General features: G+C 46.9%; 1 protein-coding gene across 1 annotated transcript in view; it reads left to right on the forward strand.

The window, feature by feature from the left end:
* Positions 1–25,529, forward strand: part of CSMD1 (CUB and Sushi multiple domains 1) — a 5,088,256-nt gene that overhangs the window by 5,017,841 nt on the left and 44,886 nt on the right. Inside the window, exon 67 of the mRNA XM_069235813.1 lies at positions 13,604–13,713. Within this exon, the coding sequence (XP_069091914.1) occupies positions 13,604–13,713 (110 nt within the window). The remainder of the gene's footprint in view (positions 1–13,603; positions 13,714–25,529) is intronic.

Here is a 25,529-nt window from a genome sequence, read left to right on the forward strand (position 1 = left end):
TGAAGGCCATGTGGAGCATAGGGTTGAGTGGTTATAGGGCCCTGCAGCCAACCCCTGCTGTGCATGGCGTGGATGGTTTTAAGGGTTGGCTGCAGGGCCAAGCCCTGCAGATAACCCCCACTGTGCATGGTTGAAGGCCATGCGCAGCACAGGATTGGGTGGTTATAGGGTATGGCCGCAGGGCCTATCCTGCAGCTAACTGCCACCACGCACGGCCAAAGGCTGTGTGCATTGGTAGTTGGACTATCATATATTAATGAAAATTAAAACACAGAAATTCACTTAAAAAACAAAGGTTACAGGGAAGTTATAATTAGACTCACATTTTAAATGAAACCAAACCATAGAAATTCAGCTGTTATAATTAGAGTTATCTCAAGTAACCAAACCTTGGGCCATAAGGTAACACTAACTTGTGTCCTCGCCATGCACTGCTAATTACCCCACAAATTACAGTACTCGTGACATCCCTGATAACATCATTCATGATATCAATATAATATTTACAGTAAGATTTTGGACAAAAACAAACTGTGCATGGGGGCACGAGTTATAGTTACCTTAGGGCACGAGTTATAGTTACTTGAGATAGCTATAACAGATGAATTTCCATGGTTCGGTCAATTTCAAATGTGAACCTATCTATGAGCACTGAGCCCTGTGAATTATCCACAGATCTATGGATTGGACAAAAAAAGGGTGATTGTTTTCCCATTAGGAGTCCCTAACCCCTCTATGTGTCCTTTTGGGTCAGGATACCTGTAACCTCACCCCTCATGTGTTTTTGCACTGTTTTTACCACTCCCTAGCTGATGCGAAAAACAATATGGTGGCCACAACTTTTCTGTCAGGTTGCGGCCAGCCAATCAGGGTCTTACTTTTCCCCCAATCTATAAATCCTCCACGGGTGGATCCATGGAGGATCTGCAGCCCTATATTTTTTAACATTAAGTAACTCAGAATCTACTGAATGGATTTACACCAAATACCAATTAGCGTTATCTGTGGACCAACATCTACCTCCCTGCCAAATTTGGTGTAATTTCATTTAGCGATTCAGGTTGTAGCTGTTACTTTGGAAAGCAGGTGAAACCACCCTAAGTTGAATTTTCAGATTGTTTTTAGGCAATGCGTTAAAAGGCCATTTAAACAGTTCAGATGTTCAGGAACATTCAAAATACGATCGTAGTCTTATTGTTCATCAAGAACTTCTTTAATGTGAAAGTTGAGAAAGACAGCCAACATGTGTTTCACCCCTTACATGGTTGAAAACATGGGGCTTTCTCAAGTCTGTAAAGTGAAGAGAACAACAAATCTAGTTTAAGAATAAAGCAGGCAACTACATCCCATAGTGAAAATAGCTGAGGTTATCAGTTAAAAGGGGAAAAAGGTTAAACAAAAATACCCAGTGATGTCAGGAGTTTCAGAATGCATATATCCAAATGTTTAATGGATTCATGTCACCAGAGGGATCTAATTTAGATTTCCTGTGGCAGAGGATGCAGACTGGACTGGAGGAGGAACATGGTACTGGCCTCTTATAGAGGCATACATGCAATGGTGGTAAAAAAGCCAAGGGATGAATCAACATGCCATGCATCCGATAGTTGATATGCAAATGCACAAAGCATCGTTGATGAAACCAAATGGACATATTGCTGTAAAAACCCTAGAAACATTTATGCATATTACAGCAACATACATTTGCCCAACAAAATGATTAAAAGTGGAGATGTAAGGAAGCATCACTAGAGGACATTGCACATTGGTTACAAATAACTAGTGGATAATGTTTTTCCTAAACTACAGTGAACTCCCAAGACAATCAGTCGGACATTTGTTGAAGAATTGTTGGAGGCCTGAAGAGCCTATAAGGGGGATTGACAAAGATAAATAAGGGTTAAAAAAGACAAAAAGGACTTAAAACACAACCCTTGTTATATTATCCTGATGAAAGTCTGCATTGTGGACAAACTGTGAAGTAACTTAGGTCAGTGAGATCAATGCCAGTAATGTCGTTCTGCATCTCTGTTCAAGCCACTTTTACTGTGTTGAAACGGATGATCAAGGCCCTTTTTTGTTGTCGTAGCTCCAGTTCCACATCTCCACCTCTAGAGTGCTGTTGAAATTTAATAAGTCTGCAGAAGGTAAATGTTCATTAGTGTGCATGTTTAGAGACAAAGGGGGTAATTACAACCCTGGCGGATGGTGTTAAAGCGGCGGTAATACCACAAACAGGCCAGTGGAAAAAAAAGGGAATTATGACTGTGGCGGAAACCGCCAACAAAGATAGCCACTTTAACACTCCGACCGCCACGGCGGTACAGACAAACAGCGCGGCGGTCACCGCCAACAGACAGGTGGAAGACAACGTACCGCCCACAGTATTACAACAGGCCAATCCGCCACCTTTTCCAGGGCGGATTCACCGTGGATAAAAACACAGCGGAAACAGCCATTCCAATGGGAAAACGATCACCTGAACAAACTCCACAAGGAAGGAGGGCACCATGGAGCCGGAACTCCAAATACTCCCTGTGATTGTGTTCCTGCTCCTCTACGAACATCAGCAACGGCGGTGCCAAAGACAACAGTGAGTACTGCACCTACGACATAGGGGAGGGGGGAGGCAAAAGTCACGGACACACACACGCAACACCCCCATCCCGACCATCACCCACTACAACACACACACCAATGCATTTCAAAACACCACAGTAACAAACCCCAACCCCCCCCCGGAAGAATGCAAAGACAAAAGGAAATGAGTACAACCATTGTAATGTAGCACAATACAGTAAGCCAATATATACAGAAATATATACAAATGCCAAAAATAAATATCACGATCAGTAGTGCAGGTATGCACCATCCAATGTCCATGGACCACTGGGCCCAAAATGCATGGGCGAGGCCGACACGCAATACCTGTCCTGAAACGGAGAGAACACTGTGGGGGCATCAGATAGAAATACAACAGGCACCTCAGGGGGAAGTGAAGGGGGGGCACCTCAGACGGATGACAGCACCACGCCAGATCCACGACGTGGCTCCATGCCCATTGATGTATCCTGGGGAGTGCAAAGCCACAGTCTCTCAAGTCTCTACAGTGGGTGGTTTGCCCACTGTACCATCCTGGGGAGTGCAAAGCCACAGTCTCTCAAGTCTCTATAGTGGGTGGTTTGCCCACTGTACCATCCTGGGGAGTGCAAAGCCACAGTCTCTCAAGTCTCTGCAGTGGTTGGTTTGCCCACTGTACCATCCTGGGGAGTGCAAAGCCACAGTCTCTCAAGTCTTTGCAGTGGGTGTTTTGCCCACTGTACCGTCCTCGGGAGTGCAAAGCCACAGTCTCTCAAGTCTTTGCAGTGGGTGGTTTGCCCACTGTACCATCCTGGGGAGTGCAAAGCCACAGTCTCTCAAGTCTTTGCAGTGGGTGGTTTGCCCACTGTACCATCCTGGGGAGTGCAAAGCCACAGTCTCTCAAGTGGATAACAGTCTCCACTGGTTCTGGAGGGGGACTGGTGCCCAGAGTGCTTCATCCTGTGAAGGACAGACGGAGTGGATGCATGTCTCCACTGGTTCTGGAGGGGGACTGGTGCCCAGAGTGCTTCATCCTGTTAAGGACTGAGGTAGTGGATTCCTTTCTCCACTGGTTCTGGAGGGGGATAGGTGCCCAGAGTTCATTACTCTCCCAGTGACGGTCCCAGTTAGGTCACTGCCCCTGCCGCACATGGGCTAGCGATGCCTGAGTTGGCAGTGCTTGACCTGTTCAGCAGTGCTTGCCATGGCGGTCTTTGCCCAGTTCAGAGGTGCTTGCCCTGATCAGCGGTGCTTGACCTGTTCAGCGGTGCTTGCCATGGCGGTCTTTGCCCTGTTCAGCGGTGCTTGACTTTGCTGTCTCGGACATGTGCAGCGGTGTGTGCCATGGTGTTCCCTCATTGCCCAGTGGGGCTGTGCCTGCCGGGGCCCTCCTGGGCACTGACTCCGGCAGTGGTCTCCTGACCAGTGACGATTGTGCTGCCCTCCTGGGCACTGACTCTGGCGGTGGTCTCCTGACTAGTGACGATTGTGCTGCCCTCCTGGGCACTGACTCCGGCGGTGGTCTCCTGACCAGTGACGATTGTGCTGCCCTCCTGGGCACTGACTCCGGCGGTGATCTCCTGACCAGTAACGATTGTGCTGCCCTCCTGGGCACTGACTCTGGCAGTGGTCTCCTGACCAGTGACGATTGTGCTTCCCTCCTGGGCACTGACTCCGGCGGTGGTCTCCTGACCAGTGAAGATTGTGCTGCCCTCCTGGGCACTGACTCACGATTGTGCTGCCCTCCTGGGCACTGACTCTGGCGGTGGTCTCCTGACCAGTGACGATGGGGCTGGCGGTGGCGTCCTGGGCAGCGGGGATGATGGCGGCCTTCTCCGCCGTGCTGCTCTTCCCACACTTTGGCGCTTTCTTCTGCCCCTTCCCCACCTTGGGAGGAGTCACAGCTGACTCGACACTCCCCCCGGGACCCTTGTGAGTGGCTTTGCCGGCAGGAGTCTTCCCCCTCTCCCGTCGGGCACTGTCCAACTTCTGGTGCTTCACAGGGGGGGGACTGACTGTGCTTTGGCTCTGTGTCACACTGGCTGCCCTTTTTTTGGCTGAGGTGCTACTACGGGACCTATGAATTGGAGGGGGGGTGGTGGGAAAGAGGTCAACATTGCTCAGGAAAAGTTTCTGACGAACACTGGAACGGGTAGCTGGAGGGGGTCTGGGAGTGGAGGAAGAGGAGGTGGTTGTAGGAGGTGTAACTTTTGGTGATTTGGGTGCAGGTGCATGTTCTGGAGGCTGTCGTGAGGTGGATGGATGTTGGGGGTGTGTGTGCCTGCGTTTGTGTACTTTGGGAGGGGGCGTCACAGACACACTTGGAGAGGACACAGGGGACGTGTAAATGGTAGCGGGGTGGTGAGTGCAGGTGAGTGGGGTGTGGTGGTGGGTGTTCTGGTGCGAGTCCTAGTGGCTGTGGTGGTAGTGCATGCAGGTGAGAGTCTAGACGACACTGGGAGGGAGGAGGGAGACGAGGAGGAGGGGGACACAGTGGAGGCAGTGGATGTTGCTGTATCTGTATGTGGGTGATGCTTGTGTGAATGCCTGTGGGATGTGTGGTGCCTAAGTTTGCCTGAGCTGCCCTTGTGTGTTGAGGTGTGTGCAGGCTGGTCTGATGGTGTGCTTGGGATAGGTTGTGGTACAGGGGATTGGGTCTGGGTGGAGGAAGTAGGAGAGAGGAGGCTAGACACAGGGACAATGGCTGCCATCAGTGCTGAGGCCAGAGATTGCAGGGTTCGATGATGGGCAGCCTGACCAGAATGAATGCCCTCCAAGAATTTATTAGTGTGTTGTAACTCCCTCTCTACACCCTGGATGGCATTCACAATGGTAGACTGTCTAACAGTGAGTGACCTGAGGAGGTCAATGGCCTCCTCACTGAGGGCAGCAGGGGTGCCGGTGGCAGGGCTTGAGGTGCCTGGGGCGAAGGTGATGCCCACCCTCCTGGGTGAGCGGGCACGGGGGTGGCGGCTGAGAGGCTGCTGGGAGGGCGGTGCTGGTAGGGGGGGTGGCGGCTGTACCTGTTGAAATGGGGGCACAGATGGTGCCGTCACCACAAGGGAGCTCCCATCGGAGGACGAGTCTGTGTCGCTGGTTGCTGATGCGGTGACCGCCATAAAGCTCCCCTCGCCCTCCGTCCCACTGGTGTACTCAGAATCCATGTGGGATGCAGCCCCCTCGTGCTCCGGTGCCACTGTACCTCCGCCTGATGATGCTGATGCACAAAAGAACAGGGAGACCACAAAAGGGGGTGGGAAACAGAAGAAAGACAGGTTGAGTGCATGGCTTACCGCTACCATTGGCGGATAATACAGACACAGCAGCCCCCTGCACTACACCGCTCTCTTGGCCTCTACAGATGCAGTTCCTGGGATATGGCCTACATGGCTATGGTGGACATCTGCACACATAGATGACACAGGGGCATGTATACCTGTACTTGGCACTCTACAGAAGTGGGGTGGAGTGCCACATGGCCTGCATTACGGAGGGGTCTAGCCTACGGAACTCGCCCTGGCCTAGGGAAACCCACAGCCCTCCTCCCCCACCCAGACCCCTCCACTGCGCGCAAAGTCAGCAGAATGAGAGTGTACTCACCCCCTTGTGTCTGCTGTGATGCCCTCATGCGCCCATCCAACTCAGGGTAGGCCACCACCAGGATCCGGAACATCAGGGGGGTCATGGTGCGACGGGCACCCGTCCCACGTTGGGAGGCCATTCCCAGCTGAGCCTCCGCCATCTTCTTGCTCCAGCGGCGAATGTCCTCCCATCTTTTCCGGCAGTGGGTGCTCCGTCTCTGGTGGACCCCCAGGGACCGGACGTCCTTGGCGATGGCACGCCAAATATCCTTCTTCTGGTGGGCGCTGACCTACATGACATGTAGAGGGGAAGAAGAGAAGTCATTACCAACTGCACCGTCGAAGTGAGTGGCCCACATCCCTGCCCTTGCCATGTGACACATGCATTCACACTCATTCATGGTCGCAGAACTCTGCCCCCTTCCTTCTTACATCCAGCCCTTTCCACCCAGGCATAGCCCATACAACTTGCACCCTATGTACTCACCTGTTGGTCTGGAGGACCGTAGAGTAGCATGTACTGGGGGAGGACACCGTCCACGAGCTTCTCCAACTCCTGTGCAGTGAAGGCAGGGGCCCTTTCCCCAGACGCACGTGCCATTGTCTCTTCCAGACCGAGGTCACAGCAGCCCTTGCAGTGTAGGTCCTCTCCTGTCGAAGATCAGGTATCGAGTGATTGCATAGATAGAAAATGGCGGTCACGTCCGCGGCGGTGCGTATCATCACCGCCGGCGCACTTCCTCATTGGCTCCTAGGACCCATAGGATCCAATTTTAACCAATGCAGCATTGCGCCGTGGTCTCCGACCGCCTACCGCGACGGTGTACAACGCCAGCGCAGTTACCTCACATCCCATTGTCCCAGTTTAGAGGTCAGGCAGCCGCCATTTCAGGGGCCCACATGGCTTAATTTTCAACTACGTCACACATACCGAGGCCTGGACTCAACACACAAACATACAACTTTTTGGAATTTGTTTCGTGTGCTGGGTTGCTGTGGGTACATACCTCTGAATTGCTTGACTCTATGGTCACTTTTGTCCTTACTAGGCACCGTCAGCTGGGACATGTGAGGAGATGGCGTAATCCTCCGGTGTACCGACCGCTGGTGGACCTGTTGACCTTGGAGGAGCTACATTTAATCATCACCTACAGGTTTGACCGTGCCACAATCCAGGAACTGTGTACCCAGTTGGAGCCAGACCTGATGTCACCAATCCGCCATCCCACAGGGATCCCCCTCAAGTGCAGGTGCTATCAGTGCTCCATTTCCTGGCAAGTGGGTCATTTCAAACAACAGTGGCCATGGCATCAGGGATGTCCCAGCCTATGTTTTCCAACGTGTTGTCCAGAGTGTTGTTTGCCCTGCTGAAACACATGAGGAGCTACATTGTTTTCCCTCAGGTGGAGGATTTGGCTACAGTTAAAGGTGACTTTTATGCCCTTGGACATATCCCTAACATCATAGGTGCCATTGATGGGACCCATGTAGCTCTGGTCCCCCCCCACAGGGGTAAACAGGTGTACAGGAACCGAAAGAGTTATCATTCGATGAATGTATAGATGGTATGTTTGGCAGACCAGTACATCTTGCAGGTAAATGCTATGTTCCCTGGCTCTGTGCATGACGCCTACATCCTGCGGAATAGCAGCATCCCTTATGTGATGGGTCAACTCCAGAGGCACCGGGTGTGGCTATTAGGGGACTCTGGTTACCCCAACCTGTCATGGCTATAGACCCCAGTGAGGAATCCCAGGACCAGGGCAGAGGAACTCTACAATGAGGCCCATGGGCTTACTAGGAGGGTGATCGAATGCACCTTCGGCCTCCTGAAGGCCAGGTTCAGGTGCCTGCATATGACAGGTGGTTCCCTATTCTACTCAGCAAGGAAGGTGTGCCAGATCATCATCGCCTGCTGTATGCTTCACAATCTTGCTTTGCGACGCCAGGTGCCTTTTCTGCAGGAGGATGGTCCAGATGACGGTGTTGTGGCAGCTGTGGAGCCTGTGGACAGTGATGAGGAGGAAGCAGAGGAAGAAGACATTGACAACAGGGACTCAGTCATACAGCAATATTTTCAGTGACACACAGGTGAGAACAGTTTCTTTACTACTACTTTTACTTTCACACTTCTACCTCTATCCTGTCTGTCAATTTCAACCAGTATTTGGTAACTGAGTTGTACATTTCCATTACGGTTTCACAGGTGTGGTTACCAACGTGTGTCATCTGCTTGCATCCTTCATGGACTTGTGATGTGTGACATAGGTATGTTGACATTACTATTGGGAACGGATTTTGTCATTGTTATAGCTAATACATATTTTCGAAAACACAGACTGACTCCAGATTGTTTTGTGGTTCAAGGGTATTTATTGAAGTGCTAAATATGGGAGGGGTGGTAAAATGGTGAGGGGTGATGGTGGAGGAATGTCCATGGCAGAGTCCAGTCTATTAGTCTCACAGGTGCACTGCCCATGTGGGCATAGGAAGTGGAGCTGGGACAGCTCCAATCTGGACAGGGTTACAAAGTGGGACAGTGGGATGACAATCAGGGTGGTCTCATTTCTTGGCGGGGGTCTTGCCATCGTGCTCTGTCCTGTTCCTGGATCTCAGGGACCGCTTGCAGGGTGGTTCTCCGTCTGCAGGGGGTGGGGTGCTGGTGTGGCGGTCCTGTGGCGGGGCGTCCTGTCCACTAGCGCCGGCGGCGGTGGTAGGCAGTTCATCGTCCAGGCTAGTGTCAGGGGCCCCTTGGAGTGCCACGGTGTCCTTCATGGTGTTCTGTATGTCCTTCAGCACCCCTACGATGGTGCCCAGGGCGGAGCTGATGGTTCTGAGTTCCTCCCTGAACCCCAAATACTGTTCCTCCTGCAGGTGCCGGGTCTCCTGAAACTTGTCCAGGACCGTAGCCATTGTCTCCTGGGAGTGGTGGTAGGCTCGCATGATGGAGGAGAGGGCCTTGTGGAGAGTGGGTTTCCTTGGCCTGTCCGCCCCCTGTCGCACAGCAGCCCTCCCAGTTCCCCTGTGTTCCTGTGTCTCCGTCCCCTGGACCGTGTGCCCACTACCACTGCCCCCAGGTCCCTGTTGTTGTTGGGGTGGTGGGTTATCCTGGGTTCCCTGTAGTGGTGGACATACAGCTGATTGATGTGTCCTGGGTACGGAGGTATGGGCCCGCTGGGTAGGTGCTGTACTGGTATTTCCAGAGGGTGGAAGGTCAGTGTTGGGCTGTGCCTGTGCGAGAGGGAACCGACTGTCCCGAGGCCCACGATGGTCCGGGCTGGTCATCTGGATCCAGTTGGCCAGAGCTGCTGTCATCACTGTGGGCCTCTTCTGTGGGTGGGGTGGAGATGTCTGGACCCTCCTGTCTGGTGACGTTAGGTAGTGGTCCTGCAGGGGTATAAAAGCATAATTATTGCATGTGTGTGAGTCATGGTGTGCAATGTGTGGGTGAGCTTGTACCCCAGTGCTAGCATTCCTGTGTGGGGGCTTGTGTGATGATGGTTAGGGGTTGTTATGGGTATGTGCAGTGGGCATGCTTTAGTGATGGGTGTCCATGCTTTGTTGTGTCATGCAGGGCTTGGTGTTGGGATGGGTGGTCTGTGTTATTAGTACATTAGTGAGGATTTGGAGTGATAGGGGATGGGGCGAGGGTGGGGGTGTGTGATAGCATGCAGGTAGGGTGGGGGATATGATAGTTAAGATTTGACTTACCAGTGTCCATTCCTCCACTGACTCCTCCGAGGCCCTCACGATGCATGATGGTCAAGACTTGCTCCTCCCATGTTGTTAGATGTGGGGGAGGAGGTGGGGGTCCGCCCCCAGTCCGCTGAACCGCGATGTTGTGCCTGGAGACCACGGAACGCACCTTCCCCCGTAGGTCGTTCCACCTCTTCCTGATGTCCTCCCGATTTCTTGGGTGCTGTCCCACTGCGTTGACCCTGTCGACTATTCTTCGGCATAGCTCTATCTTCCTAGCTATGGAGGTGTGCTGCACCTGTGATCCAAATAGCTGTGGCTCTACCCGTACGATTTCCTCCACCATGACCCTGAGCTCCTCCTCCGAGAACCTGGGGTGTCTTTGGCGTGCCATTGGGTGGTGTAGGTGATGTGTGGGGTGGTTTATGTGGTGATGAGTGTGGTGATGTGTAGTGGTGTGTGGTGTTTTGTGCGTGGATGTTGTGTGGGTGATGGTGTTGTGTGCCTCTGTGTGGTGGGGTTGTCTATTGCTGTGCTCGCTCTCTCTGTCCTTCATCAAAATGTTTTGGTCGTAAGGGTTTGTGGGTGATGTGGGTGTGTGTTTTATATTGTAATGGGTGTGTGGGAGTGGTGTTTGTATGTGTATCAGGTGTGTGTATTTGGAATTGTTCAATGTGGCAGTGTTTTGGAGATGTGTGTGTATTTTGAGTGCGGCAATGTATACCGCCAATGGAATACCGCGGTTGAAAGATCGCCGCGTGGATTCGTGGGTCGTGATAGCATGGGCGTGTTTCTGTTGGCGTGGCGGTGGAGGATTTGTTTTCACCAGTTTATCACTGACCCTTGGTGTGGCGGACTTGTGTTGGTGTCTGAATTTCGGCGGATTCCGAGATGTGGGTCATAATAGCTGTGGCGGAATTCCGCGGCCGCGGCGGTATGCTGGCGGTCTTCTGCACGGCGGTAAGCGGCTTTTACCGCCAATGTTGTAATGACCCCCAAAGTGTTCGGCCAATGGCAGGTTCAGGTCATCTTTCTGAATAGTGTTCCTGAATTTGTGCTTTCAAGGATCTAATTGTGCTGCCAATATAATGCTGATTACATGGACAAGTAATGAGGTAGACTACATTAGTGCTGTCACAGTTGATGAAATTCCATGTAGTCACCTTGTGACCATCCATTAGGACTTGTTTCGTTTTGGACTTACCAAATTTGACAAAAAAAAAGCATTTGGTGCAGGTCTAAAAGACAGTTGTCTGATGTAGGACTGAAAGAAACAATGACACACTTTGCTAAAATTGATCATATGAAGTACTGTACAAGTCTAAAAAAATGGAAGCTCAAACATCAATCTGCTTTATTACCACTTTTAGCAATGACATCATCATACTCGGAAAGTATTACATAAACACTGGTCTCTCCTCACCTATAATCCATCCATTGTGAAGGACATTCCACTGTTCCCACAGTTGAGCTTCAAAAGAGCACCAAACCTTAGGGAAATACTATGCCCCCTCTTTCTACATGAAAAGAAAGTAACTAAACACTTCCTACATCAGACACCAGTTATCATGGGCATAGTGATACTACTATCGACCCACATGTGAAGTGTGATATTGTAACACTCCAAGATGACAGGATGGTTTTACATGTTGTGTTCCCATAGCTTGATGCTCTTTTTGTTATGGTAACAATCTATCCAGGACTACCCAATATGCAAATGTTGTGAAAACATTCAATGGTGGAGGTTTTTTCTCCCCACACAAACAAAATCTGCCCTGTTTCAAAAGCAGGTTCTGATAATATCCACTCCATCACGACAGCTTCCTTAATACATGTCTAATTCTCCTATTTTTACCTTTACCAATTATGCTAAGATGTTCACTTCTATGTCTCCAACCTGAGTCTTCTTCTAAAATAGTCTTGACTGTCCATTTCTTCACTGTATTTGCTCATTTTCTATTTGCGCCATCCCTACTATTACCAATGCTGTAGGTCCTGCTGCATCTCAGGATGCACAGAAGACTCCACTGTCTACTTACCAGTAATCCCTACACCCTGGAGAGCACTTATAACTACTGAATATGTTATGCCATGCTTTACTCTCATCTCATCCCTCTCGTTACTCTTCAAGCTAAGAATGCCCAGTTAGAGATCAGCCAACATCTAATCTGTTGGCTCATTAAAGTAGACTTAGTTGCATGCCCTTTAACAACATAATCCTTCCTTCTTTTCCCTTTGTTGCATTCTGTTTTCAACACCATCATCCCCTCTTTTCTCCTGATCCCTGGTTATCCTTGTTATAATCATTATCTTTTAAACCCTTAGCTATCCCACAACATCCTCGACCAGAGATCTTACCTTTTTACTTTTTTCATAATAGTCTCCTTACCTTATTTAACACTTCCTCTCTCACTTTATCGTAAATCTTCCCAGAATCTCTCAAATCAAATTGTCCTAGCCAACGTCCAGCTAGAAATAAGGTTACCATCACCTCTGTCAGTGCTAGGATTATTTTTCCTACTGCTAGAAACTCAAGCAGAAAGTGCTCTGGGAATCAGTGGCTGCATTTCCTGACATCTTCATGTGGGATTTCCACTGTAACAAAAAAAGATTTAAAGTTGTTTTAGTAATGCCATTCTTGATGTTTCCTTCCCTGATGGATAACTTTTTCCAGCTAGCGCGTGATATAGATTCACACTGCAGAGCAGGGCTGTCAGGCAAACCCGTTCTCAAGAGGTTTACTCATTTTATTCTCAAGCATCACAAAACACAAGTTCCAAATGTAATTGTCCACTAAAGTTCTTACATCCCTTCTTTTATCACCAAAATGTGATTTTTAAAACTAAGTCGAAAATGACTTCATGAGTGTGCCAGTATTTTCCCAAATCAGCTAGAAAAAATAGGGACTGTAGCTTTTATCCACACAGTGAAAACCATTTTGCAACTCTTCAGTGTGGAAACAATGTTCCCAGTTTCTATTATACACATCTTTTATAAACTACATCCAACCCTGTGGGCCTAAAAGGCACATATTAGGTGCTTCTTAGCTAATTTATAAAAACAGGTTTTCTTGGTGTCACTGCCATACTTTTGAAATACACCCAGGGCTAAATGGACCCACTCCTTGCATAAATACACAATAAATTCCACATATACAAGCTACAACTCGGGTGTGTTTTTTTGCACCAACTGGTAATTATCTAAAAAATTCAGTGAAATTAATTTTACAGTGCAGTTTTAGTGACAGTTGACATGGACTGTGACAATCAATGGTAGTATCACATTGCACTGAATCATAATACCAACACAAATAGGGTCTGTTAAAAGCCAAATCTTGGGGTGTCTGTAAAAAAAGGGAGACAATTTAAAAGTTTCCTTAAACATTTTTGTGAGGCTATATTAACACTGTAAACTAGATGTTCTTACCAGAATGTAGAACAGAATAATGAAGCATACATGGTCCTCAAACAGTGCTGAAAAGTGCAATTGTCTATTGCTTTTGTGATATTCTTAATGATGCTCCTGGTAAAGTTACACAAGATTTGACCAATTATGTAATTGATGATGCAATTGCATCCTCTTTTGCTGATATTTTTCAAGAATGTTATTTTGTTCAGCAACAAGGAAGAAATATTTTTTTTCCAAATATTTACTGCATGGTATACATTGGCAGAACATTTATCTGTTAAAAAATCAAAATAATAAATGGTTTTAGTGGCACTATTCACATTTGTTGTCATTTACAGGAACTTATAAAAAAGAAGAAGCACATTTACTGTTAAAAATAATTCAGGTGAAGATGGCTGCGGAAGTTTCCTTTAACAAATTTGATGACAACTGGATGATGGATGGCTATGTAAGTTTTACAATCATAATAGTTACTTCTACCTAGAACGGACAGAGCCGACGTATTGGATTTCATGAATAGTTTCTCTTAAAACTAATGATGATCACTTTCACATCTAAAATAATGGCACTATCATAGTGCTATTAAGAACTGAGGTATTAAGATAGAGAATGGCAAGATTGTTGAATGTCTGCTCACTTTGTCAACATTTTATGCATTTCACCTATCTTACATAGTATCATGTATGTTGATATTTTATGCTCTCTTTTTGTGAATGTTTCCTCTATTCTCATTTGATTAAAGTGGTTCCCATTTTTCCTATGTGTTTGTTTAAGTCGTCATTTGTATTTAAGCTTCAAATGTATGGGTGACTTTTAAACTTTCATTAGTTTTACATGGAAACAACCATGCAATATTTGTGTGGGAGATCAAGGCTCAAAATCATAGTGCTCTCCAGTCAGTAAAACTTCTATTGAGGGGATGGCTAAGGCTACTGTAAACATGCATTATCTGGTTCTGTATACCTGGGTCCTAGAAACCATTTCCATAGAAAGAGGAGAGAGAATCAGTAAAACCTTTGGATAGAATTCGACTTTATAACAATAAAGTCATAACCAAGCAAGGACATTGGTTGCTGGGCATAGTAAAGAACAACAGGGTGAGGTAGCTGTGTATGGAGGTAGGAGGCTATCAGAGTGTGTTAATTCCAAGGAAGTATCTAAATTATAGCCAGCTATATGAGTTAGGCCAGTGACTATTTGGGTGGAATTCAAAGGGGTGTAAGCATAAACATTGCTAGAGACATCTATCAGTGTGCTTGTAAAGTGGTGATGGACAATATTTGGACATTTGGAATTTGGAAAACCAGATAATGTCAAAGAGAAGACCTCCAGTGGCCACCTGATTCACATTGGGCCAGTGTTTGCATGACTCACATAAGGGTCATTCTTCAAAGATAAGTCATTCAGCTGCCTTACAATAGTGTGGGACTTCCAGGAGCGCTAACACACCCTTCATTTTTGAAGCTCTGAGGACATATTCGAGGGGGGCTTGCCCTGTTAGACACATTTTATTATTCCCCTTTAAAATTCCAAAAACCCTTTTTATGGTTTGAGTAAACAATGTCTGAAACTTACAGATGATTGGGATTGATGTTCTTTTTTCATGTCCCATGAATGGCTCAGCCATGATATACTTTAAAGTACTTAGTGCCTTTTCAGAAGGGAGGCATGTCCCCTAGCTTATGTATGTATTGCTCTCTGAGATTCATTGGAAGGAGTATGGGGGTCATTCTGACCCTGGCGGCCGGTGGTCGCCAGGGCCACCGACCACGGGAGCACCGCCAACAGGCTGGCGGTGCTCCCACCAGCATTCTGACCGCGGCTGTTCAGCCACGGTCAGAAGCGGAAAGTCGGCGGTCTCCCGCCGACTTTCCGCTGCTCGGGGGAATCCTCCATGGCGGCGGAGCGCGCTCCGCCGCCATGGGGATTCAGACACCCCCTACCGCCATCCTGTTCATGAACCGCCAATGGCATGGGCACTGCAGGGGCCCCCGTAAGAGGGCCCCGCAAAGTATTTCAGTGTCTGCCTTGCAGACACTGAAATACGCGACGGGTGCAACTGCACCCGTCGCACCCCTGCAACTACGCCGGCTCAATTCTGAGCCGGCGTCCTCGTTACAGGGGCATTTCCTCTGGGCCGGCGGGCGCTCTTTTGGAGAGCGCCCGCCGGCCCAGAGGAAATGTCTGAATGGCCGCCGCGGTCTTCTGACCGCGGTGCGGTCATTTGGCGGCGGTACCTTGGCGGACGGCCTCCGCCGTCCGCCAAGGTCAGAATCAGGGCCTATGTATTCTTCATCCTTCACTTTGTAGACTGATTTTCTTTTAAAGGTTTGTATAAATTACAGCATGAGTGGAATTATTTCAAAATCTAACAGCAGGATATTGTCTACAAACACGCTTAGCTTGCCTTCACTGAGCCAAATTTGATTAATCTAAATAAGGTAGAAAACCTAGCGAGCATGGCACATGGTGTAATAGCCCAGACAAAGGGGAACAAGGAAAACAGACATCCCTGTTTCCTATGCATGTAGAGGCAAAAATGGGTAACAAATGCATTATGATTGCCTTGGTGTCGGGAGTTAAATATCTCACCACAATCGTGTATATAAACTCATTAGACCGAATTTACAAAGCACCCTCCATATAAATTATTAGGTTCTCCTCATAAAGGTGAGCAGTGCTGATTTTATTCTGTTGCTGTTCATATTGTGAAACAATTGTCATCTCTGTTTGTCAGAATCAGCTTTTGCAGGACCCACATTTTATTTAGAAACAGCAAGGCTCTTTTTGTGTTAATGTTTAAGAATACTATCAATCTACATATGTTGTATTTCTAAGATTATTTACACGGTTTAGTCTTCACCACTGTCTCCATCATAGAGACATCCATCAATCTTACATTGGTGAAGGATCTACATACTTCAGTTTGAAGTAGGACTACTTTGACTGAAAAAGTCCTATAAATTATCCTGTGTGAATGCAAGGTCTTGGTATCTTAAAATGTTTTGTGTTCTTTATTATGGCTAGGACTTCTTGCATATCTACCAAGCCTCCTAGCTCTGGCTTCTGGGCTGGCATTTAGGTTTTAAATGATCGCGCAGAAATTCCTTGCACTCGTGTTACTCAACCTCTCTTTAAGGGAGGAGTAGAAGTCCAGAAAGATGTCCTAACTACTTCTTTCATCAAAGCATATCTTTTGGTTGGCATATTGTATTCCTTGTATTGTGCTCTTGTTCACTTAGGCCCTAAACATGCTCTGTAATATTGATTGGGATTTACTCTTTGTATCATAAATTTGTCTCTCAAATGGTCAGTATAGACCTCTGGAATCTTCATTCAAAGGAGTTGTGCTATGTTAGCTTGCCTCCCACTGTAGCTTTTAGTGCATCATAAAGGGTCATGTTGGATATATCTAGAATATTGCTGGACTCTAGGGAGTAGTTATTTAAAAATGAAATTGAATTTTCATTAAGTGTATATTGTAATATATACAAATGTCCTCTTCCTATTCCTAGACCCAGTTATATTTGTTGACAGAGAGAGGGATTGTACTTGACCAAAAAGTTATACCTATATCGGTTATCTGAAAATAATCTAACAGTCTAATTGAAAAAAATGCACATCCTGACTATTCAGTCTATGTAATGTACTTGATTAAATGTGTATGTACTATCTCTCAGTTTTAATGTCCCGCACACATCTCTGAAGCCCATATCTAGATGTCTGTAAGGTCAGGCGATCCCTCTCCTGGCCTGCTAGAAATCTGGTGTTTACCTAAGTGAAAGTTTACCCCAGAATGGCTGATCACTCTATAAATCTAGCTAAACTATGCAGTATCCTCAACAGAAAATGATCCTGGTCTAGCTTCAGTTCATAAATCAATTTATTATAAATATGACTCTTCCCACCCATTCCATTGGCCTCATGAAAAAGTATTTGTTAATGTTTGTGTCTAAAGCTCCCTGAGCCATCTCTCTTAAGAGGTGCTCCCAAAAGCATTACATCAGTCTTTCCTCTGATGTGTATCCTAAACCTATTAGCAGGACAACTAAATCCCTTTCCATTGAGAGTGTGAAAGCATTGGAGACTGATTTCACACAACAATTCAGCCTACTGTCTTCTATACAACTTTCACATAAATAACTTCCGCACTTGAATTTACTCCTCAACTCCCCATGTTTCAAAAAAATTGTCAAACCTAAAACAACAGATCTTTACAAAATCAGTGAGCAAACAAACACAGTGCTAAATTCAGGGCCCAAGACCTTCTGACCACACTAAAACCAATGTCACTCTGTCACCAAATCCAGGCCTGGCTTCAATTCCACAATGTACATACACCAGAAATTCTCAATACGGTGCCTGTTCCACCATGTCTTCAGTGCAATGTCATGGGCCATTACTGCCCTCTAGATCATGCAGGCTAGCTCTTTACTCCACTATAATACACCTTTTCTTGTTTGACAGTGATCAGATCTAGCATTATCTTCTGCTCTATGTATCCCTGGCATTAGGTCTATTCGCTTAGCTTTGTCTTTGTGATGAAGCTCTGTATTTCTTACATGTTATCTGAACTCACATGGCTTCAGCCCTGCCTACACTGATGCCATGCAGACGTTTTTTCTGCTCAAATTGAAATGAAATTGTGGACAATGTAAAAATGGCCCTTGCTATCCCTTTTTCATTGCCAAAAACATTGCAGCTTCCAGTCAGAAGGCTTTTTGTTTTACTAAATCTCCTTTTCTCAATGAGCTGTCTTTTGCATGTCACCTCGTGTCTGCATGCATAAGCTTTCATTTTCTGCCAAATCCCTTGTATGAATCCTGTATTCACTTTTCTCTCTCGAGGTGGTCCATTGAGGTACCTTGGTTGTCATTGCTTTCCCAAACATCAAAGTCCAGGGTTTTCACATTTGGTCGAGTGGAGTTTTGAACGATGAACTTGTACAGTAGAAATCAATTCTGTTTTCAAATTGAGCTTCTCATGAGTTGAACTACTTTATTTAGTGTACTCATAAAACACTCAACAAGTTCACGTACTCCAAGAATTCTGTGAGTTCTCTACTGTTAAGGGGCAGGCCATTATCAGACTTCACAATTGCTGGAATGGCCCATATCCAAAAGAATCCTTCACGTTTTTCAATGACTCATTTGTGAGTTGTGGATGAGCCATCTTAAACCAAAGGAAAACTTGAGTATGCATCCACAATGTTCATTAGATGATGTTGATTATCGAATGGACCAAAGAAATTGATGGCTATTCTCTCCCATCCACATCCAGGGAGTTCTGACATGTTCGGATTATATTGAGTAACATTGGTTGAAAGGCAACTGCAACTGAGACAGACCTTGACTCTTTCATATAAGTATGGAAAACCAAACTCGGTTTCTGAGACCTCTGTTTGTGGCAACAGTACCACAATGTCCTTCTTGAGCCACTTTAATCACCTTCTGTCTCAAACTCTCTGGAATAACGATTCCCGATTCTTGCAGTGCAATTCATTCCTGAATTAGGGACAATTCTTTTTTGACATTTTTGTACATTTGATATTCAACATCATTATTGAGAGGTTGGGTGTTTTTTTTTCCATGACTGATGTGTAATTGTGTCTGTTTACTTAAGCAGATCACTATCATGGCTTGTGACATTGACAATCTGGGATAACGATACAGCAGCTGGTGTACTTGACTTGACAATTATGTTTATTTAGGTGCCAGCTGTCTTGGATGATGTACTGTGACCTGGTAAAGGTACTTTCGAAAAGTAGTCAGCAGGATTTTGATCCTTTCCCAGATGATGCACAATTCTGTAATCGTACTCTTGTAATTGTAGTCCCCATCATTCAATGCAAGGAGGCATCTTGGTTTTTAGATTGCCAAAGATGGTCAGCAAAGCTTAACAAGCAGTTACCAGTGTAAAAGACTTTCTGTACAGAAATACATGGAAAAGTTCATAAGTCTCAACCAAACCCAACTTTCTTTCTCAGGTTGTGAGTAAGCATGTTCTGTTAGGGGGCAAAAATCTTCTAGGATAAACCACAATATGCCAATGAGACTTTGGGCATTCACTAATCTGTGCAAGGATAACCTAACCCGACTGGGCTAGTGTCAACTACAACCTCTGTATAAAGCTTTGGATTAAAGTATGCCATTTCGGTATCATTTTCAATGGTGTATTTGATTCTCTTGAAACATTTCTCATATTCTTGTGACCATTTGAATGAAACATTGTTCTTCCTCATTTATCGTAATGGAGTACTTACAGTGGCAAAGTTGTGTATGTATCTTAAACAGTAACTGGCCATGCCTAGAAAAAAAATGTACCATTGAAACATCTTAGAGGGATCAGCATTTGACAAAGCTTGTACTTTTGCAAGGTCAGATTTCATAACCCAATCAGAAAACATATGGCCAACTAATTTCAGTTTTGCCTTGTTGAACTCACACTTGTCTGCCTTCAAAGTCAAACCTAGTAATTGGCATACTTGTGTGAGAGCTTTATGGTGCTCTTTCTGTGCAGCTCTGAAAACTGAAATGCCATTGCTATAAGTATGCATTCACAACAGTCTGTATGACATGTCGAATGATGTTTTGGAAAAGTTCTAAGGTCAATGACACACCAAAAGTTTAGGGGTAATTATGAGTTCGGCGGGAGGCACCACATTCCCCCTACTTAACCTCCAGTGTGGTGAAGCCCCGGCTGGCCCTATAATGATTTTCCCGCTGGGCAGGCGGGCAGAAACAGCGTTTCTGCACCCCAACCCCAGCCCAGCGGGAAACAAGGCCATTACATTGTGGCGGTGCGGCGGGTGCAGCAGCACCCATCACGCATTTCACTGCCCGTAATCGGGCAGTGAAATGCACGACGGGGCTTTGCATGGGGGCCCCAAGGGCATGGGCAGTGCAGGGCCCTCCAGGGGGACACTGAGTCACCCATTCCACCAGCCTTTCCCTGGCGATGTAAACCGCTAAGAAAAGGCTGGCGGAATGGAACTCATAATCCCCAGGGCAGCAGATTTGAAATCCCAAGACCGCCATGCTGCCTGGAGGTGGCAGCCTGGCGGTGGAGGCGTTTCCACCATGGCATATCAACCAGGATCATAATATAGCGGGCAGACCGCCACTACCGCGGAGGTCAGCCCGCCATCCATGAGTCTGGTGGTCAATGGACTGCCAGACCGATAATGAGGGCCTATGTCTCTTGTATATAAACAAACCAACCTGTTTAGAAAAGGTTTCTTCACATTCCAACTGATGATAACATTTATTTAAATCAAGTTGATAAAATACAGTGGCACCATTCATATGTGTTATCCTGTCAGCAATGTGCAGCTCTGAATGTCATTCTCATTCAAGTGCTTTGTTTGGATGGCACATGTCAATAGATATGTGTAGAGCTCCTTTACTGTCCTTTTTGGGCACTACTACTATTGGAGAAACCCCTGATGTTGGATGAGTGGAATGCTCAATAATTTCATGCTTAAGTAACAATTCAAGCTCTTTTTCAACAGCTTCTTTCAAATGAAAAGTAGTTTGTCTATGTCTCTGAGCAAAAGGACGGATATTCTTATTAATATGCAGCTTTGTTTTCATAGTCTTTAACTTCCCTAAACCATGAAACAACAAAGGGAATTGGCTTACTATTTGGTGATTACCATTCATGTTGTAATTCACAGAAATCCGTCCCATGTCAGCAGCTGTGGTGAAACTGAGCAAACAGGCACTTGAATCTGTGCCTTGAAGCACAGGGATCGGTGCTTGTACTTTTGATTTTTATGGTTCCCACTCTTTATAAATGAACTTTTTTTGTTTCACATTTTTTTTAATGAAATTTCAATATAAAAGGGGGTAAAGGGATGGTGCGGAAAACATAAGGCTTAATACTGGAAATAAACATACAGTGTAAAGTACACAGGTCCTCATCACGACCCTGGCAGTCCGAAGACCTCCTTGGCCGTGGTGGCGGGCTCACCACAGATGGACTGGGAGTGAAGACTGCACATTACGAGTTGTGGAGTTTGGCAGAAGTCAAACTGTCACAACGCCGCCTGGCCCGCATGTGCGGTCGCACAGATGCGGCCAGCGGTGAGCTCCTCCAGCTGGATTACGAGGCTACAGACTGCCAGGGTTTTCGTGACAGTCACCCTGCCACGAAAACCCTGGTGGTCACGCGCTCGATGACAGGAATCCCCATTCCTATCGCTGGCACATGCATCCTCACGTGTCCACACACATGCAGACACCTCCTCACCCGTCCACAAACTTCCATACACCCCCAACCCTTCACGCATGCATGCATTTGGATACACACCCCTCTGCATATGCATACATTCACACAGACACCCCCACTTACTTGCAAACATGCAGACACACACCCTATTCATGTACACACGCACGCACACAAACATTCACATTCTTTTGCATACACTTACACATTCACCACCCCCTCACCCCTCCACATACTCACACTCATACTACACCCCCCTCCGCATACTCGCACTCACTCACACATACACACAGACACACTTACCCCCCCCCGATCGGAGGATCATCTTACCTTTTCCCACAAGCTGGTAGTCCGAGAGGAGATGGGGCACAGTGGTTTTTGCATCTCCAGCACCACCACGCCAGCAAGAATCCGCCAAGCCGTATTTCATCTCGTAATACTGCGGGCGAAGTCTTGCTGGCCTGGCAGTGCTGGCAATGCAATCGCCTCTTCGGAGTCGGACTTCTGCCCATAAATGGGCAGAAGTCCTCCAATGACTAATATGGCGGTCAGCAGACCTCCAGCACTGGCGGGTTTTTTTCTACAGTGGCTTTGATGGCCTTACAAAAAGACTGCCGTAATAAGGCCCTCAGTGTGCAATTGAACTTAATATTAAATACATGGTATGTGAAGGCCCCACAAAGCATTGGTAAAAGAGAGTACATTGGAACAACAAAAATGTCCACATTTGTACACATGTCGGTCAGTGGGGTAGGGGGACCTGTGAGAAAAACAGATTATGATAAAAGATTAAACTGGGGGAAGGCAAACATGGGGCTCACAGGCACACACATGCCTGGGGGGTAGGGGCTGGAAGTGGGGGAGGTAAATGGATAATGAATGGGGAAAAAGGAAGTGAATGGTGAAGCAAGAGGTGGGAGGTAGAGGTAGGGGGTGAAGAAAATGAGACTAAAGTGTGAAAAGTGATTGAGTACTCTCAAGGATCACAACCAGGGCAAGGTCTCAGGAGCAGCGGTAGTGCAGTACAATATCTTGTAGCCCCATGAGGAGTCTAAAGTGTTTTCAACCAGGTGCTAGTAAGTTAGCTAACAGACATCATCCCAGAGAAAAGGTACCCAAGTGAGAATAAATGTCTCTTCCTTGTCCTGTCGGTTATAGAAGATCCACTCCTAGGGAGGAGGGAGATCAGCACCAGTTACGAAGTATACAGATTGTTGCCGTGGTGAGCGCCGCTGCAATAGCCAGCTCGGAAGGCGTAAGAGGTCAATGGAGGCCACAAGATCATGTAGAAGAATCAAGGGATGGGATAAGGGAGTTGTGATTGTCTCTCTCAGCATTACGTCAACCGCCTCTCAATACAGTTGTACTGTGGGACAGTCACCAATGATATGAATCAGGTCAGAACGGTCGGCGGAACGCCAGAAATTTGCATGAGGCAACAGGCCTGCGGCCCGTACTTTTACAGAAGTCTGGTAGCAGTTATGCAATGATTTAAAGAGACAAAATTTCAACTTCGCCTCTCGGATCCTACAGCCAAAGTGCCTCCGAAAGGTCTGTCAGATCCTCAGTCTCATATTCCTCTATAGCTGAGTTTGCCATTTATTACAGAGGTTATTTAGGAGAGGCAAGGAGAAAAGATGTTGACTCTAGAGGCTATAGAAGCCAGACATCACCCTGGGAAAGCAACCCTGCACCTTGAGGCGACTTCTGAGGCAATTTCATAACTGTAAATACTGCCAAGCGTGATGAGATGGGAGACCGAACTCCTAGTGGAGTGTCATGAAGGATTTGAAAGTGATGTGCTTGAGGACCTGTTGGAGGCTGTGGATGCCAGCAGAACACCATGCTTCCCAGCCCAACATCTCACCTCCTATGTGGATGCCAGAATTACCCCATTAGGGTGCATGTTCTTAAAGAAGAGGATCCACCCCAAAAAGTCAGTGGGCCCGCCTTTGTGATTTGACTATCGCTTGGTGCTTTGAAAGGTCATGTTACTCCTGTAGCTGGGGTACAGTCCTTGTGGGCAGCTCAGCAGGGTGCACTCCAATAGCACCCACAGTGTCAGATCCAGAGTTTAGGGTATCATGTAAGGGAATTGCACCACATGCAGGGCCAGAGCTTAGAGCTCAAATGAGGGGGGGCAGCCCCCCATAGGAGTGGTGATCCAAGAGTTTGCTACTGGTTAATCGGGGGTGGGTGGGCCCCATATGAAAAACTGTATGGCCCAAAATGAGAGGCCAAAGTGGGTCCACTTCTCAAAGTTAAACTTCATGCATGCCAGCAGGGCATCAAGGTTATCTGCCACTATGCTGTTGAGTCCATGGTTCATGTAGATACCAGGTACTTAAGTCTGGAGAACTTTCACTGGGAGGGGTAAGCAGCCACAGCCACACTGGTGGTTATCCATGACATGTGCAGTGCCTTGCTTTTTGTCACAGTTGACCCAGTAACCTGAGAGTACAGCAAAGTCATTGAGGGCTTTCAGGAGGCTGATAGGTAGTGAGGGAGGTCAGAGAGGGTAAGTAAGATGCCATCGGCATAAAGGTAAACAGTGGATGTCCCTCCAGCGATGGAATACCAGTGAGGTGCAGGAATTTTTGAGAGAGGCTGCAAGGGGTTAAGGGCCATGAGGAACAATAGGAGTGGGAGCAGACAGCCCTGACAAGTCCCTCATTGTACTGGAAATGGGTCTGAGAAAAAAAAACACAGTTAATCTGGCAGTTGCAAAGTCATAGAGCCATCAGTCTTTGGATATCAAGTCCTTCCCCGGAACAAACGATCGGAGGCTCATAAATAGATATCCCCACACAATTCTATGAAACACTTGCCCAGGGAGAGGGTGAGAATATCATGTTGCAAGTCCTGTGCCAACCACAGAGCTTGAGCAAGAGTTCTGAGGTGATTCCTGGAGGATTGGCCGGGGATGAACCCTACCTGTGTATGATGGATCAAGGAAGGAATTGCAAGGGCCCTGGCTAGAATCTTGATATCTCCCTTTAGCAGGGAGATGGGTCTATAGCTCCCTCAGAGCAGAGGGGCTTTCCTTGGCTTTGGGAGGACTTATATTACTGCCTTGCTGGAGATGCAGCTGAGGGAGCCTGGTTGATCGGCCTCACCAAAGGCCTCATAGAAGGAGTCCACCACCTCCTTGCCAGTTCACTTGCAAAACTCTGCAGGGAAGCTGTCTTCCCCAGGGGCCTTGTGACAAAGGAGCTTTGATATGGTCTGTCCAATCTCTGTCTTGGTGATTTCCTCTTTGAGTAAATCCCTACCAGACTTGTTGAGGCTGGGGAGGCACATGCTGTCGAAAAAGGCCTCGAGAAGTGCAAGATCATCCACCACTTCTGGGGTGTATAGGGCAAGGTAAAAGGCTGCAAACTTGTTAACCATTTCTTGTGAGTGACGATAGTACCATCGCAGATTTAATAGCCAGAAATGGCCTCCTGTTGGTGCAGGTGGGCCACCAGAAGCTGTCCTGCCTTCTGCCCTGTTCATAATGGTGTCTTTGAGTCGCTGAAGCGCATATTTAGCTCCAGAGGTGAATAGGGTGTTAAGGTCCATGCGGGCCTTCTCAAAGCGGCAGCAGAGAGGGGTAAGGGTATGTAAGTGTAGAGGCACATGAGGGATGCAATCTTGTTATAAATGGGATCGTTGGTTGACAGTCAGGTTACCCCCTGTCCAAGCAAGGACCCTCACTCTAGTCAGGGTAAGTCACACACAATCCAAATTATCCTGTGCCCACCTTCTGGTAGATTGGCACTGAGCAGTCAGGCTTAACTTAGAAGGCAATGTGTAAAGTATTTGTGCAATAGATCATACAACAACACCATATAGCACCACAAAAATACACCAAACAGTGTTTAGAAAAATATGTAATATTAATCTGATAAGATGCAGGTCAAAACGATTAAAATGCAATAAGTATATGTTTAGATATCACTGTAAAAGTGATATAAAGTGCCTGAGGTCTTTTAAAAGCAACAAAGAGTCTTGTAAGCACAAAGTACTTGGTTCGTGTGAAAAATCTCTGCAAAGAAC

This window comes from Pleurodeles waltl, chromosome 5 (assembly GCF_031143425.1).
Source record: "Pleurodeles waltl isolate 20211129_DDA chromosome 5, aPleWal1.hap1.20221129, whole genome shotgun sequence".
Lineage (NCBI taxonomy): Eukaryota > Metazoa > Chordata > Amphibia > Caudata > Salamandridae > Pleurodeles > Pleurodeles waltl.